At 41.0% G+C, this 15436-nt stretch overlaps 1 protein-coding gene across 1 annotated transcript in view; it reads right to left on the reverse strand.

Moving 5' to 3' along the window:
- Nucleotides 1-439: 439 nt before the first annotated feature.
- The window catches only part of LOC139373356 (nuclear factor of activated T-cells, cytoplasmic 1-like), a 56488-nt gene continuing 41491 nt past the window's right edge, over nucleotides 440-15436 (reverse strand). Inside the window, exons 9-10 of the mRNA XM_071113789.1 lie at nucleotides 14284-14889; nucleotides 440-5901 (exon numbers count right to left, since the gene is read on the reverse strand). Coding sequence (XP_070969890.1) covers nucleotides 5846-5901; nucleotides 14284-14889 — 662 coding nt within the window. The 3' untranslated portion in view covers nucleotides 440-5845. The remainder of the gene's footprint in view (nucleotides 5902-14283; nucleotides 14890-15436) is intronic.

The following is a 15436-nucleotide window of genomic DNA, read 5'->3' on the forward strand; positions in this document are numbered from 1 at the left end:
TTTTCTGATGATCAATTAGCCTTTTAAAATGATACACTTGGATTAGCTAACACAATGTGCTATTGGAACACAGGAGTGATGGTTGCTGATAATGGTCCTCTTTACGCCTATGTAGATATTCCATTAAAAAAATCAGCCGTTTCCAGCTACAATAGTAATTTATAGTATTAACAATATCTACACTGTATATCTGATCGATTTGCTGTTATTTTTATGGGGGGGGGGGGGGGGGTGTGCTTTTCTTTCAAAAACAAGAACATTTCTAAGTGTCCCCAAACTTTTGAATGGTAGTGTATATGTCTGTCTGTGTGTATATCTATATAATAGATAATGTATATCTATTAACTGAGTGTGTTATTAATGAACTAAATATAACTCTCTAAAATCTAAACTACATGAATGTAATATTCAATATAAATAATTGAGACAACTGTAGCATTCAAAAGAAGGTATTTATTATTGACAATACATACAGTACATGAAGCAGAATTGGAGCCCACAAAAAAAACTTTGAACAATTAATCTGCATATCTGAACAATATAATAGTCAACTTTTCAGTAAACATGGCTTCATGGCTTTGTTAATTTCCCTTTAAATTCATGGATTAAGACTTAATATAAAAGAGCAGAAATAAATGCAGTTGTAATAAGGGAATTTATGCGAGCTAATGATACAATGAAGCAAAAATCTGATTATTTAGCATGTATTCAGTCTAACTATTGTGCATTCTACAAACTGAACCTTAGAATACTATATATTGTAGTGTATTATATAGTTAACCATTTGGTAATATGAGGAGCTACATGAAACACTTGAATAAACAAAGTACATGCTATAAGAATAAATACATACTTATAGAAAAATGTAAAAGTTTTGGATCTCCTACATGAGAATATTGCTTTTCACCATTGTTACCAATTCTTTGGATTAAAGGAAATAATACATGTACATAAGAGACACATTTTTCTATTACAGTCTTAAATGTATACATTATTTAAGAAACAAACGCTATACCAGCATATTGCATAGGTATCCAGTAATTATTTTCTAATTGACAATTTAACCAAAGTGAGATTTCTTCCTTTCATATGAATAAAATAATGATTGCTAATGTACGTATTACCAGATTTCTCCACTGTTTGTACAAGCGAAACCAAAAAAAAATAATTTCAGGGATGGCATGATTAGTGTGGCGAAAACCTGCTGTATATGCTCTATCCCATTCACATATTTTTTCAAGCATAATTCTTTCCCTCAGTATCTTGTAGACAAGAACTACACAACTATGTAATAACTATGTAAAGGAAATGCATTTGAGTTAGCCTATGGCAACCATATGAAGCAGAAGCAAATCAAGCATTGGCCAGTAAGCAACAGAGTTATTATCACAGGCTGACTATTGGCTAATCAAGCATATGAAATGCAAACATTGCATTGTCCCAACAGGACAGAGGCAGCACTGGTACTTGAGATGACATTTTGGCCTTCCAAAAGGCACTAGCCTTGAATATCTTCAAAATCCTCTTGACAACATAGCCAACACATTGCCCTAGTTGTATTTCCTTAAAATAAATATACACCTGAGCAGATTGAGGTCTTTGTCTTTTATAAGGCATGTGCTTTTAACTCACTGTACTCAAGGACTCAATGTTGATGCCATTTCTCAGTCTTTGGATGACATGAAGAGATGGCTCAAGTCACAAACATACAAAGCTGTACTAAACAACAGATCAAAAGTCAAATTGAACAGGCAGGTAATGCTATCATTGGTGAGTGTGAACAAGTGCTTCAAGGTCAACTGCCCCTTGGAACCAACTTCACTGGTTTTAAACGGCCTATGTGGCATCGATGAGTCAAATTCATTCTAGTGTCAAAATAGAGTGCAAAGTGTAAATAGAATAATTTTTATTATAAAGTCAGTCTCGTTTAAAACAGAGTATTGTAAGTGCGTTCGTCACAACTTACTAGGGGGTTGGGTATGGATTACTTACATGGCCACTTTTGTAGATGATGCCCAATTGCCTAGAGAGAACACGTTGTCGTACCATGTGGACATTTGATGTCAAGTCTGCATATGGATACAACACACGCACGTTTCGCTCAGCAAACAGGAGTGAAAATAGGCTTCCATAAAGTTGCTGCAAACTCCCAATGCATTTCAACAATATTGCCAGATTACCAGGAATAGATTGTACCCGACACAGTCAATTCTGCTGCCTGTCAACCGTCAAGCGACTAGTGTTGGTGAGTATGTTAGCTAAATAGATAAGTGGTACTAGCTATCTAGTAGCTATTTTTGGTTATACATAGGGTGTGAAAAATGCCATATTTTGACTAATGTTGTATTTGTGTTGCTAATTGTGTAGCTAATCCTCTTAATGAAACCAATGGTTCAAACTGCATGTCTCTATCACAATCCGTTCAAAAGTTATTGGTGTTTTTTCCCTTGTAGGATGGCCAATATTAGGATGTCTAAATCAATGGAGGCCAGAGAAAAAAAGTGGTCTAAAGTTTGGAAAATTCCATTGTCATCTAGGCTGGATTCTGTGCAAGAATTAAGGCTACTGGCTACCTCACTTTCCTGTTGAAATCATATCTTTTCTCGAATCCGCAGGACATTAAACAATATAGAGGTAAGATGGATATTGATTTTGAGACATGGCATGTAGTATTTTCATATTTTAGTATACGCTTTTCATATTAATTCGAAATTCCTATTTAAAAAAAAAAAGATTTCTCACAAAAACAAACGTATCTCTGTGAAATGTCACTGAGCATATACCAAGCATTTTATTTTCAAAGCTTTTAATATTTATTTCACCGCTATGTCAACAGAGCTCGGTGCTTATTATTGGATGTATTAGGTTACTCATGTTAGAGAAAGACCCCATGGAACGATTCAGAACATAAGTAATCATATTTGTCTTGGTAAAATGTATTTTATAACATAAGGAAGTGAAATTTCATCAACAAAGCACGTTTTCACCCACCCTGGGCAGGACACCCTATTATAAAACATGATTTGATAATGCTAGCGAGCCAGGCTAGCTGTGATACCACAGATGAAATGGGAATGATACTGTAACTAGATAAATACATTACTCTAACGTGTAATGTGATGTACAGCATGTCAGAGGAAGATGTGCATAGCTCACATTAGCTAGCTACCTTGGCATTTAGGGTCAATAACAGGGCAAGCACTTGGATACTAGCTTGTTAGTCAATCATAGGATGTAGCCAGCTTGTTTTCAATCATGTTTTAACTCGAACTGCATAGCTAATGTTACGTTAGCTAGCTAGCCAATTCATTGAAACTCGTACAAAGATATGATAACTAACCCGGATTTGCAAGTTAGGTCTCTAGCTAGCATTCGGGGGCTTTGTCTGATAGCCCAAAACAACATGCCTGTTCTCATAAAAGTTTATCATGTCTGCTCTAGGGCAAAAATAAATGTAGGATGGCACTTGTCTACTGTAAATATAGCTATGGCTCTGGCAGCAAATAGCAAAACATAACAGTAAACATTCAGCAATGTAGACTGCTGGTTGCATAGCATCAGCGTCACCGGCCTGAATCTATTCCGTAGTTACAGTCCCTCTATTAGCATATAAATTACTTACAAACTAGAGAACCTTATGTTTCTCGCTATTCCATTCACAGGCTACATACAAAACCTGGTGGATTTGTTGTTCAGCAGCTTCGTGAGTAACCCCATACCATATTAGGAGCTGTTACAGAAGGCTGAGGCAGTGGTGAGGCACCAGTCCTGCTTCAGAGTAATGGGGGTCACATTTGGTCTGGTCAATGGTCAAAATTACTATCTGTCCTGAAATTCACCTAATCACCATTCATAATACAATGAGTGCCATGTATAGTATGTTGTAAGGAGGTGGCCCCTTCCACTGTGCCAATGGACTACTCCTGGGCCCCAGTGAGTAATGCCAACCAGTCAGTGCCATGCTGGCACGTGTCCCTTGTGAATTAGCTATGAATCAGGATTGGCTATGGCTATGTTCAACCGTGAAATAACGGCAGAAGAGATGCTTTTGAAATGTAGTCCTCTGACTGAAAGACAAGTTGACACTGATGTCTGAATTGGGAGAGACGTTGCACTCAGCATTAAAATTATACACATCTATTACTTTGTATCATATTTTGTTACTTTTGAATTGAATGGTACTATCAATAGGGGGGAGGGACCCTGTGTATTCTTCAAACATGTCAGGGAACTTTTGTCTTACACCATAAAGGAAGGTACAATATTTGCACATTATCAGAACACTTCTTCTACAGTATTATGTGAAGTATGGTTTATTATACATAGAACTGTTACACTTGAAAGTTATCAAAACACTTTGTTTAGAATATCTACATAAGTTTAACAATTGCACTCTTCTCATATTACTCTGTAGGCTCCTGGATGGAGCTTTGAATTGGGCAAACTCTGTCATATCCAGGCTGGAGTGTCATGCACTCCACCCCTCCTGCCCCCTAACTGCACTTGTCTATAACCTGTAATACATTACATATATTAAAGGGACCTCCTCACCCAGAGTTTTGCATGTCAGTGTGTGGTTAGACAGCCAAATCCTTAGATTTGGCCAAATAGAATGCCATTCTGATTAGACAGCTGAAGTTGTACTCTACACAACTTGTTTTTATTTGCTAGCTAAGTGTAGGCAAATCAATATGATATCTACATTATACAATACTTTGTCTTTGTAACACAAACTCATCCCTTTGTGCAATGTCAAGATTTAGGCTAGGTGACACCTGTTGTAGGGATATTAGTAGTTTTGGGATTTGTCCCCCTGGGAAAGATGTAACAGTGGACACAAAGAGAGATGAGACAAAACTAGCCAGTTATAGAATATTGTGTTGGTGGACAGCTGAGCTGACTTAAGACCAGGTGTTCAACTCTCGGTTTAAACCATTTCCACGGTAACATGCATTACATGACTTGACGAAACACTGAAACTAAGTTCTAAGCTACTTTCGTAGCAAGGTGTTGTAGAACGAGTGCCTTATGAAACACATTCCAGACACTGGCACTTGCTATCTTGGCATAACTGATTTGACAGAGAAATATTAGCTAGATAGCTGCAGCTGGCTATCCTAACACCAAGCTACACTAGCTGCTGTCAGCTTGACTAAACACAAGCTCACACAAACTGTAGAACTGAATTAGCTGACCATCTTGAGAAGGTCGAGTCAGTCAGGAGGGGAGAAGTCCTCAACTTCAAACGTTGTTCTCTCCATAGCAAAGCTAGTTTGTTTGTTGTGATTCCGCTAGCATTTCTTTATGAGCATTGATGAAAAACAAGGCCAAATCAGGAAGTGCAGTCGCCCTTTAATTCTCATCATTTCCTATTTCCAGTCAAAGGCACTTATTTTGGATGAAATCATCTCATTGAAAGCCAGATACACAAAACAATCTGAAGCATTGTACACAAAACGTACACTTAGGCACTGAATCATTTACAATATCTGCAGACAGAAGTTAAAAAAAAACTAAATTCTTGGTCCACTAAAAAGCATACTTATTGGGGTTGAGGCTGGAAGGTGCAGTGCTGCATAGTACGCCTGTTTTTATTTTCTGAGAGATCAGCCATTTCATTTCATCTTCAATTTGTATACATTGGTGAATCTTCTGAAACGGCATCTTCTGAAAGGCACACATTAGATTCTAATCTTCAAGATGCTCAATCTCTGTTCCCCTTTGTTGTTTTTTTGGCTTCCTGCATACTGTAGTCCAAGCATGCAGACGTTGTAAAATTATTGGTACAGTATGGTATTTCCCTTTCTTCTGCTTCAGTCCTCCTGTGTCCATGATTAAAGTGGTGCTACGCATGACTGTGGACAGAGATGCTTGAGAGGTCGTTCCTGATGATCTCATTAACTGTGAAGAAAGGAGAAAGATGTCAATTTCTCCCAATCTACATCAAAGCATCTCCGGTACATTCTTAGAAAAAAGGGTTCCAAAAGGGTTATTCGGCTGTCCCCATAGTGGAAAGGGTTCTACATGGAACCCAAAAGTTCTACCTGGAACCAAAAAGGGTTCTTCAAAAGGTTCTCCTATGTAGACAGCCAAATAACCCTTTTAGGTTCTAGATAGCACTTCTTTTTTTAAGTGTATAGTTCATAGTATTTGAGAGATATAGCTAGGTGTTTTAGCAGGTATTACGTCATGATGCGTTCAGTGTGCAAAATATATTCATTTGTTCAAACGGAAAATAAATGGAGTCTTGTTAACACAGATAAATAGAAGTCTCAGACTGTTTGGTTTGGAGAGGATGCAGCTTCTTGCCCTCTACAAAGGATCCAAATGCACTTGTCATGCACTTGTCTCTCCCCCTTTCCTGCCTACTGCCACTCTTTCAGTGTTCCCACAGTCGGTGAGCTTGTCCCCTTTTATCAGCTGTGTTCTTTGGCTGATGGGAGGGAAGTGACCAAACACCAAAGGGACCAATTGGAACTAAACAAACAGCAATGTGGCAGTGTGTGCCTTCTGAAAAAGAGGATGGCAAAGGCAGCCATCTTGATTGAGGAGTCCACCATGAACCAGCAGTGTCAGACTCTCCAAGAGGACCTGACTCCCTTTACAGTGCTTTTTCTGGCAAGCCTTATCAGATCTGCAGTCTGTCAATATTTCACAATCTGGTAACATTTGCAAAACCTAAAGCTTTTAGCAAGAAAAGGTCTCCTTCATATTAGAACAAGCTATGCCCCTTCATTACTTGTGAGACCGAATCACCAGCGGTGTTATAGTTGCTTCAGTATTTAACCTATCTAGGACTGGCTCGCCAACAGCCAATGAAATTGCAGGGCGCCAAATACAAATCAACAGAAATCTCATAAATCAAATTTCTCAAACATACAAGTATTAGGCACCATTTTAAAGATACAATTCTCGTTAATCCAGCCACAGTGTCTGATTTCAAAAAATGCTTTACAGCGAAAGCTCCACAAATGATTATGTTAGGTCACCACCAACTCACAGAAAAACCCAGCCATTTTTCCAGACAAAGAGAGGAGTCACAAAAAGCACAAATAGAGATAAAAATTAATCACTAACCTTTGATGATCTTCATCAGATGACACTCATAGGACTTCATGTACCGAACAAAACATACATGTATTGTGTAAAAGTTCATATTTTATATCCAAAAATCGTATTTTACATTGGCGTGTTATGTTCAGTATTTCCAAAACATGCAGCGATATTGCAGAGAGCCACATGAAATCACAGATACACTTCTCCTTAATGCAACCGCTGTGTCAGATTTCAAACAAACTTTACGGGAAAAGCATAATCTGAGAACGGCGCTCAGAGCCCAAATCAGCCAAAAGAAATATCCGCCATGTTGCGCAGTCAACATTAGTCATAAATAGCATTATAAATATTCACTTACATTTGATGATCTTCATCAGAATGCACTCCCAGGAATCGCAGTTCCACAATAAATGTTTGTTTTGTTTGATAATGTCCATCATTTATGTCCAAATAGCTTATTTTGTTAGTGCGTTTGGTAAACAAATCCAAAAGCGCGTTCAGGTCCAGTCGGACAAAAAGTTATATTACAGGTCGAAGAAACTTGTCAAAGTATAGAATCAATCTTTAGGATGTTTTTATCATCAACGTTCAATAATGTTCCAACCGGAGAATTCCATTGTCTGTAGAAAAGCAATGGAACGAGAGATACCTCTCATGTGAAATGCGCGTGACTGAGAACGAGGCTGCTGCCAGACCCCTTAGTCAAACAGCTCCCATCCGGCCCCCCTTCACAGGAGAAGCCTGAAACAACGTTCTACAGACAGTTGACATCTAGTGGAAGCCTTAGGAAGTGCAAAATAACCCATATCCCACTGAATTCGATAGGGGCTGAGTTCAAAAACTACAAACTTCAGATTTCCCACTTCCTGTTTGGATTTCTTCTCAGGTTTTTGCCTGCCATATGAGTTCTGTTATACTCACAGACATCATTCAAACTGTTTTAGAAACTTCAGAGTGTTTTCTATCCAATACTAATAATATTATGCATATATTAGCATCTGGGACTGAGTAGGAGGCAGTTTACTCTGGGCACTCTATTCATCCAAAAGTGAAAATGCTGCCCCCTATCCCAAAGAAGATAAATAAACATTATTTTCCTATTATTTTTTTAAATATTATTTTCCTATGATGATAGGATAAAGGGTCAATAGTACAAGGCATTTATTTTCATTGACACAGACACCTGATTGAGGAGCTTGGAGGAAAATTCCTTCCTTTTTTGAAATTCAGAGGATATATCATTTAATAGTACTGAATGAACCAGCACTACTATCATTTAACAGCCTCTGTCTGAATCCCAAATGGCACCATAATCCATAAATAGTGCACTACTTTTAACCCTGGTCAAAAGTAGTGCACTATTTAGAGAATAAGGTGGTATTTGAGTCTCTAACCACCTCGGCAGCAGCTCCTCCTGGACTAAGATCTAGCCACAGGCCAAGGATGTGTCTCTCAGCTCCACCAGATAGCAGCCAGATAGGGGAACACCCCTGGAGCCTGGTGGTGGAAGCCAAGCCCACGAGCCTACAGAGGAATTCCCTTTGACCGGACACTGGCCCTGCACCATTAGCTCGCTCCCATTACAGCCAGGAGCTGGGGCCTGGAATTGTGAGATTCCCTCCCAAAAAATGGGGTGGTGCTTTTTCATCTATTGTGGTGCGGTACAGCTCTTCCCTGTGTGGACCAGCCCAGACACAGCCACTTCCTCTCAGCCTTCTCCCTTACTTCCCTGCACAATAAGAGTGACAGGGTGTTCCTAGCAGCGCTTGGCTGGTCCCGGAGGTGTTTACATGGTAGAGAGAAGTCTTTGTGGTCCAAACAATGTGCAGGTCAAACTAATTTGACATGATCACAACCGGTGGTATAAATGTACAGAGGACAGAGGTGAATGTGAGAAACCGATAAATGTGAGCAACCAATAAACTAAACGAAAGAGGCATTCCATAACATGTTCAGGGATTTCGAAGACAAATCACTTGCATTTTGATAGTAGGGAAGCTCTTTTCTTATGGCTACAGAGTACAGTACAAATGTCTCTGAATCTGAGCCGTCAAGTTGTCTAGACATAAAGTTAATATGTTTGGCCAGCTGATTGACTGCTATTAATAAAGAAATAGGAAAACGATCTGTGTTGGCTAAATGACGGAGTAGAGCTCTCATACGTGTGTGTCATAGAAACACACAGACACACACTATTATGTGTCTTTGAGGACAGGCGTGTATTTCAATGTGATACGGCTTCATGAGGAACTTGGCAAGAGCAGATACTTGTTAGTGGAATTATGGCATTTTTATTCAGGTACATTAAATCACCTCTTAATCTGCCATAATAGTGGATCTAGAAAAAAATGGCTTCAGTTTCCAACAGTTCACTTCTGTGCTTTAAAGTTTTATCTTTGTAATACATCACCAGCAGACAATTTCCAAACCCATCTTTCAGATATTAGCAAAGCAATGTGCTAGGAGAGCAGGCTAGCCATCTTTCAGATATTAGCAAAGCAATGTGCTAGGAGAGCAGGCTAGCCATCTTTCAGATATTAGCAAAGCATGTGCTAGGAGAGCAGGCTAGCCATCTTTCAGATATTAGCATGTGCTAGGAGAGCAGGCTAGCCATCTTTCAGATATTAGCAAAGCATGTGCCATGAGAGCAGGCTAGCCATCTTTCAGATATTAGCAAAGCATGTGCTAGGAGAGCAGGCTAGCCATCTTTCAGATATTAGCAAAGTATGTGCTAGGAGAGCAGGCTAGCCATCTTTCAGATATTAGCAAAGCATGTGCTAGGAGAGCAGGCTAGCTATCTTTCAGATATTAGCAAAGCATGTGCTAGGAGAGCAGGCTAGCCATCTTTCAGATATTAGCAAAGCATGTGCCAGGAGAGCAGGCTAGCCATCTTTCAGATATTAGCAAAGCATGTGCCATGAGAGCAGGCTAGCCATCTTTCAGATATTAGCAAAGCATGTGCTAGGAGAGCAGGCTAGCCATCTTTCAGATATTAGCAAAGCATGTGCTAGGAGAGCAGGCTAGCCATCTTTCAGATATTAGCAAAGCATGTGCTAGGAGAGCAGGCTAGCCATCTTTCAAGGGAGACCTTGGAGTATTCCCATTCAGTCATATGGAAGATCTGTGCTTCTGTGGGGATAATGTACCATACTAGGCCTCGGCTTGAATTTGATTGAAATCTTTAACAACTCTATTTTGGTTCAATGCAAGTCAAATTTACATCATGACATTTTTTAATGCATACACAAGGTGCATAGTTTAATTTCAACATGATCTTCAGAGCCCCACACTACTTCTTAGTCTTTGTCAGCAGCAAGGTGTATAACTTGGCCTTTCAAAAAGAATAGCCATTAACCACAAAGTGAAGAAATAACCACATCCCCACCTCAATCCCCACCCTTTGACTTTATTCTCCCCAACCCCTGCCACGTGTGTCCTTCCCAGAACTCAGTCCACTGGCCCGGCCGTCAGTCGTCTATTTGATCTGGCATCAACCTTCTCTGCAGCTGGAGGTTATGGGATATCCTTTTCCAAACTCAAACAACCAGGGACGAGTTGTGCTCCAACGTCTCCATACATACAGTACATACATCAAGTCATGATGTCAGACATCAATCTGAGACATTAATACATCAGAAACAGACACACCATATCATCACCTTCCCATTTAATGACCAACATGGTGGATGGATTACGGAGGTTGAATAGATTTGCAGAAATATGCCACATATGGTTCAATAGGTTCTAGATATCTGCTGAATATAGAAAATACACATCTGTAAAAACATTGTATTTTAAACAGATTGACAGCAGTTTACATGAATCTAAATCTGGGATTGATTATTAAATCTAAGTGTTGAGTTTAACACCAACTATGTTGGTGGTAGATCCTACAGCGCTGTAACAAGAACAATGTCCCCCTTTCTGAATCAGTGCTGTTCATTTTGACTCTGCAAAAGCAAGCTGACCCACTGACTACAAGCAGAAAACACTATGGCTTACCCCCACCAAGCCCACACCGTTGTCTGTTTACGTCTGTTGCCTTGGACTACATTTCATTCTGTTGCCACATTTCATGTGAGGGATCTAATTGAAAAAATCTAACCGTTGATCTGTGTATGTTTACGGATGATTCAGGCTCCCCGCCCTCAACAAAACATTAAAAATAGCCTCCCGTATGAAAGTGACAGTAGCATGTGGAACTGGTTACTATGGCGATGTTCAATACCGAGTCTTGCAATAGAGACATACTGAAAAAATCTGTGTTGTTCAAAGCAAACAACCCAGATGGGAATTTCTTGTGTGAATGGCAAGGACCACTACTGAAGGAACGGTGGAAAACAATGACTCTGAACAGCTAGAGAAACAAAGTCAATCACACCATTCACAAAACAATTAGCAGAACAGTGCTGTTAGCCTCATTAAGGGTTCCAGAGCAACAACAACCGTGCCAATAACGAGTGTTTCTGTCAACACAATACTACAGGACAACCGGTCCACTAACATGCTAACTACCACCTTTAAAACCTATTCATATTCACAGAAAAAGACAAGCCCTGAAACAGTGAGGAAGGGTGGTGGACATGCACGCATGTACACACACATCCTCCAGAAGATGGCCACATGGCTGGGCCAGGCCACAAGATGTTCTTGGCCCGTGCGGGCTGGGGCTCCTGCTGTATTACTGTTAGTCAGTTCCTGAGTGCAGTCGGTTAGTTCAGCATGTCACCCTGTATTACGCCAATGAAAACACTCATCCAACCAGGTATTTTATACATGCAAATTGCCTGAACAATGGAGAAATACTGAAATATGGGAAAGGCTTAAAAAATATATATATGAAAAAGGAGGGCAAAGTGAGAGAGAGAGCAAAAATGTTACCGTGCGGATAACATTCCATGTCAATATCTGGAAATGCAGCATTGACTGGCTACTTCTCTGTGGACAGTATAAAACCAGTTGGTATTCAATATTGGATCATGGTAATCCAAAAGCCACATAATATATCCTAACCAAAACTGTAAAAGTGGTTTTGTTTCCTTCCTTAGGTTGAGAATATTTACCAAAATGTTGAGGGAATCACAATCTCAAGCTATAGCCTTAACCTCCCTCCCCTCCTCTCCCTCGGGTCTCTCTCCTCTACTACCCCTGGCTCTCAGCTATGACTTTACAGTAACAGTACACTATGTGCCCTGGTCCTCTACTCCTCCACTGCCTCAGGCCACAGTGGCAGCAGGCTCAGGCAGCATCCAGAACACACAAGCTCCAGTCAGTAGCTTTTATAGCCACGTGGCCTAGTCAGAGTTTCCATGAAGAAAGAGGTTTGGAGCCTCCTACAGGAGAATCTGAGAAATGGTAGACAGACAGGGGGGATCTTGAGACTAGGTTAAAAGATAGCACGGTGAGGGAGATACTGGGATGATGGAAGACAGGGATACCTTTTGGTAGTGTGGTAGGACAGTTATTAAGCATGGGGCTCAAAATATTAGAGGTCTGTTGTATACAACTTTGTTTTACACTATAATTGAATGTATGGACATTCCATTAGGATATTCACATCGGGCGACATGGTGGCCTAGTGATTAGAGCGTTGGACTAGTAACTGAAAGGTACTGACAAGGTTCAAATCTGTCCTTCTGCCCCTGAACAAGGCAGTTAACCCACTGTTCCTAGGTCGTCATTGTAAATAAGAATTTGTTCTTAACTGACTTGCCTAGTTAAATTAAAATATATATACACTGTCTCACACCATTTTAAACTAATAAAAAGCTAGGAAGTATGACTTCAGCGGCCACATCTAATGATCATTTTTTACAAATCAAATTTCCTGTTAGTGCTGAAACTAATTGAACAGAATAAGTTACTAGTCCATGGACAGTAGGTGTCTCTGCACAAAATACAAACATTATATTTGTCTATGTGAACTTTAACGAGCATAGTCGACAATGAATTAGCGTACCACCACACCTGAGTGAGTCAATAAAATTCAAATCCACATGTACCCGTGCCAAAACGTCTGTCCACATTACTGTAATTATACCTCTCCTGGTCCAAATCCACATGTAACCGTGCCAAAACTCCTGTCCACATTACTGTAATTATACCTCTCCTGGTCCAAATCCACATCTAACCGAGCCAAAACTACTGTCCACATTACTGTAATTATACCTCTCCTGGTCCAAATCCACATGTAACCGTGCCAAAACTCCTGTCCACATTACTGTAATTATACCACTCCTGGTCCAAATCTACCATTGTTCACTAAGTGTACAAGAGAAGCACAACTCCTGATAAATGTGGTTGGTGATAACTTGATTATTAGAGGAGTGATGTAAATAACCTACTACAATAAAAGCTCTGCTGCTTGATTTCCCCAGACAGACAGAGCAGCCCAACAGAACTTCAGTCAGTGTGTTATTTAACCAGACTGTTAGCAGGAAGGGGGCAATTAGAATGGTTGGAGCGTAGCTCCAGCATAACAACCAATCCACCAGGGCTAGGAAGGCCCAGCCCAACCCAGCCAGACATTTGAGCTCAGTTCAGTTCAGCTGGGGTCTGGTGCAGATCACATCAAAGAGCTCTACTTTTACTGCTGCTGATAGCTGCTGGTTAGCGACTATCCCAGCTCCAGGTCTGAAGGATGGTTTCCTCCCAGTGATTGATATGGGGCCAGGCAGCACTGTTGTCTAGCTAACCCCAGGGAAGATCATTTATCCCATTTATTGCAAATCAGCACACAGCCCAGAACCCTTAGTGGTTGTGAATTCTGGAATCCCAGACCAGTGAGATCATAAAACTGGGTTTCTAAAATTCCCCAGCTTGCACTCTGCTTGGGAGGAATAAAAGAGGTAGAGGAGAGTTGTTTATTTTATCAGTGGACTTTTAAAAGGCCTGGCCATTATTCAGTGGCTTCAAAGTATGATATTTCAACCATAGACCTACCAGGGTTCTATGATTGAACTGTAAGTCCCTGTTCTAGTCGCCTGATAGCAGTGGGAGGACAAGGACCAGAGGGTGTTAATCATAAAAGCCTTTCTCACCAAGTTCATGAGAAGGCAATTACTGTAAATAGTGACTGATAGTAGCATAGTATTACATCAAGTGTGCATTTACATAGCTTCTAAGCGGCTGGCTATACAAAAAATGATTTACTGTATGATTCAATGGTGGCTTTAATTATCACAGTGCATTAGGTTAATGTGGAGAGGTGTATGATTAATAACGCACCATCATCTAGGTACATCTGGTCCAGTTCCTCTGGCTCCTGTTTGATGTTAATGGCCAGCGTGGGGCTCGACGAGCGGCTGCCTCTCTCTGGCACTTTGGAGAACTGGGTCACTGGGCTGGAGCTGCCACTGATGGGCTGGGGCGGCGTTAGGCAGTGGGTGGGGGAGAACGGGGCCTCCGGGCCGCTGGTGTCAGGGGTGGAGGGCTGTGAGCCTGGTGAGGATGAGGCACTACTGGGTGGGTAGAGGACAGATTGCGGCTGGTAGCATTCAGAACTCTCCTGGATGATGGAGACATGTGGGATCGGAGACTGGGATGGGCCTGCTGACAGGCACTTGGAGAAGGGCGTGGTGGGTGACAGGTCATGCAGTTTGGGACTGGTGCTGGGGGAGGATGAGGAGGATAGTGAGGAAGGCTTCCCTCCCAGTCTCCGTTGGCAGGCGGAGTAGGTACCCCCCACACATGGCCGGAGTTCTGTGGGTATAATGGAGGTCATGACCTGTGGGGTGTAGTAGGGCTTGGTGCGAAGCGCCAGGCCAGGGCCACGCTGGGGACACACCTGAGGGGGGTCGTAGTCATCATTCGGCTCCATTTTTATAATTGGAACTGAAAGAAGGAGAAAAAGGAGAGGAAAAGGAGGAAAATGAATAAACATACAGTTCGATCTCCTGTTGAGGGTGAGTGAGTGAGTGAGTGGGTGAGTGAGTGAGTGAGTGAGTGAGTGAGTGAGTGAGTGAGTGAGTGAGAAAGTGTCCGTGAATGAGTGAGTGAATAAGTGAGTGTCAGTGAATGAGTGAGTGAGTGAGTGAGTGAGTGTGAGTGAGTGAATAAGTGAGTGAATAAGTGAGTCAGTGAGTGGGTTTGTGACTAGAATACCCACAGCCAAACAAACACTCTCATCAATGAGACTGTGTCTTTTCCACCCTGCTGAAAATATTCAAAAATGAAAAAAGGTGAATGAGTGAGTGAGTGAGTGTGAGCGAGTGAGTGAGTGAGTGTCAGTGAGTGAGTGAGTGAGTGAGTGAGTGAGTGAGTGAGTGAGAAAGTGTCAGTGAATAGGTGAGTGAGTGAGTGTGTGAGTGAGTGAGTGAATAAGTGAGTGAGTGTGAGTGAGTGAGCAAGTGTCAGTGAGTGAGTGAGCAAGTGTGTGAGT

This window comes from Oncorhynchus clarkii, chromosome 18 (genome assembly GCF_045791955.1).
Source record: "Oncorhynchus clarkii lewisi isolate Uvic-CL-2024 chromosome 18, UVic_Ocla_1.0, whole genome shotgun sequence".
Lineage (NCBI taxonomy): Eukaryota > Metazoa > Chordata > Actinopteri > Salmoniformes > Salmonidae > Oncorhynchus > Oncorhynchus clarkii.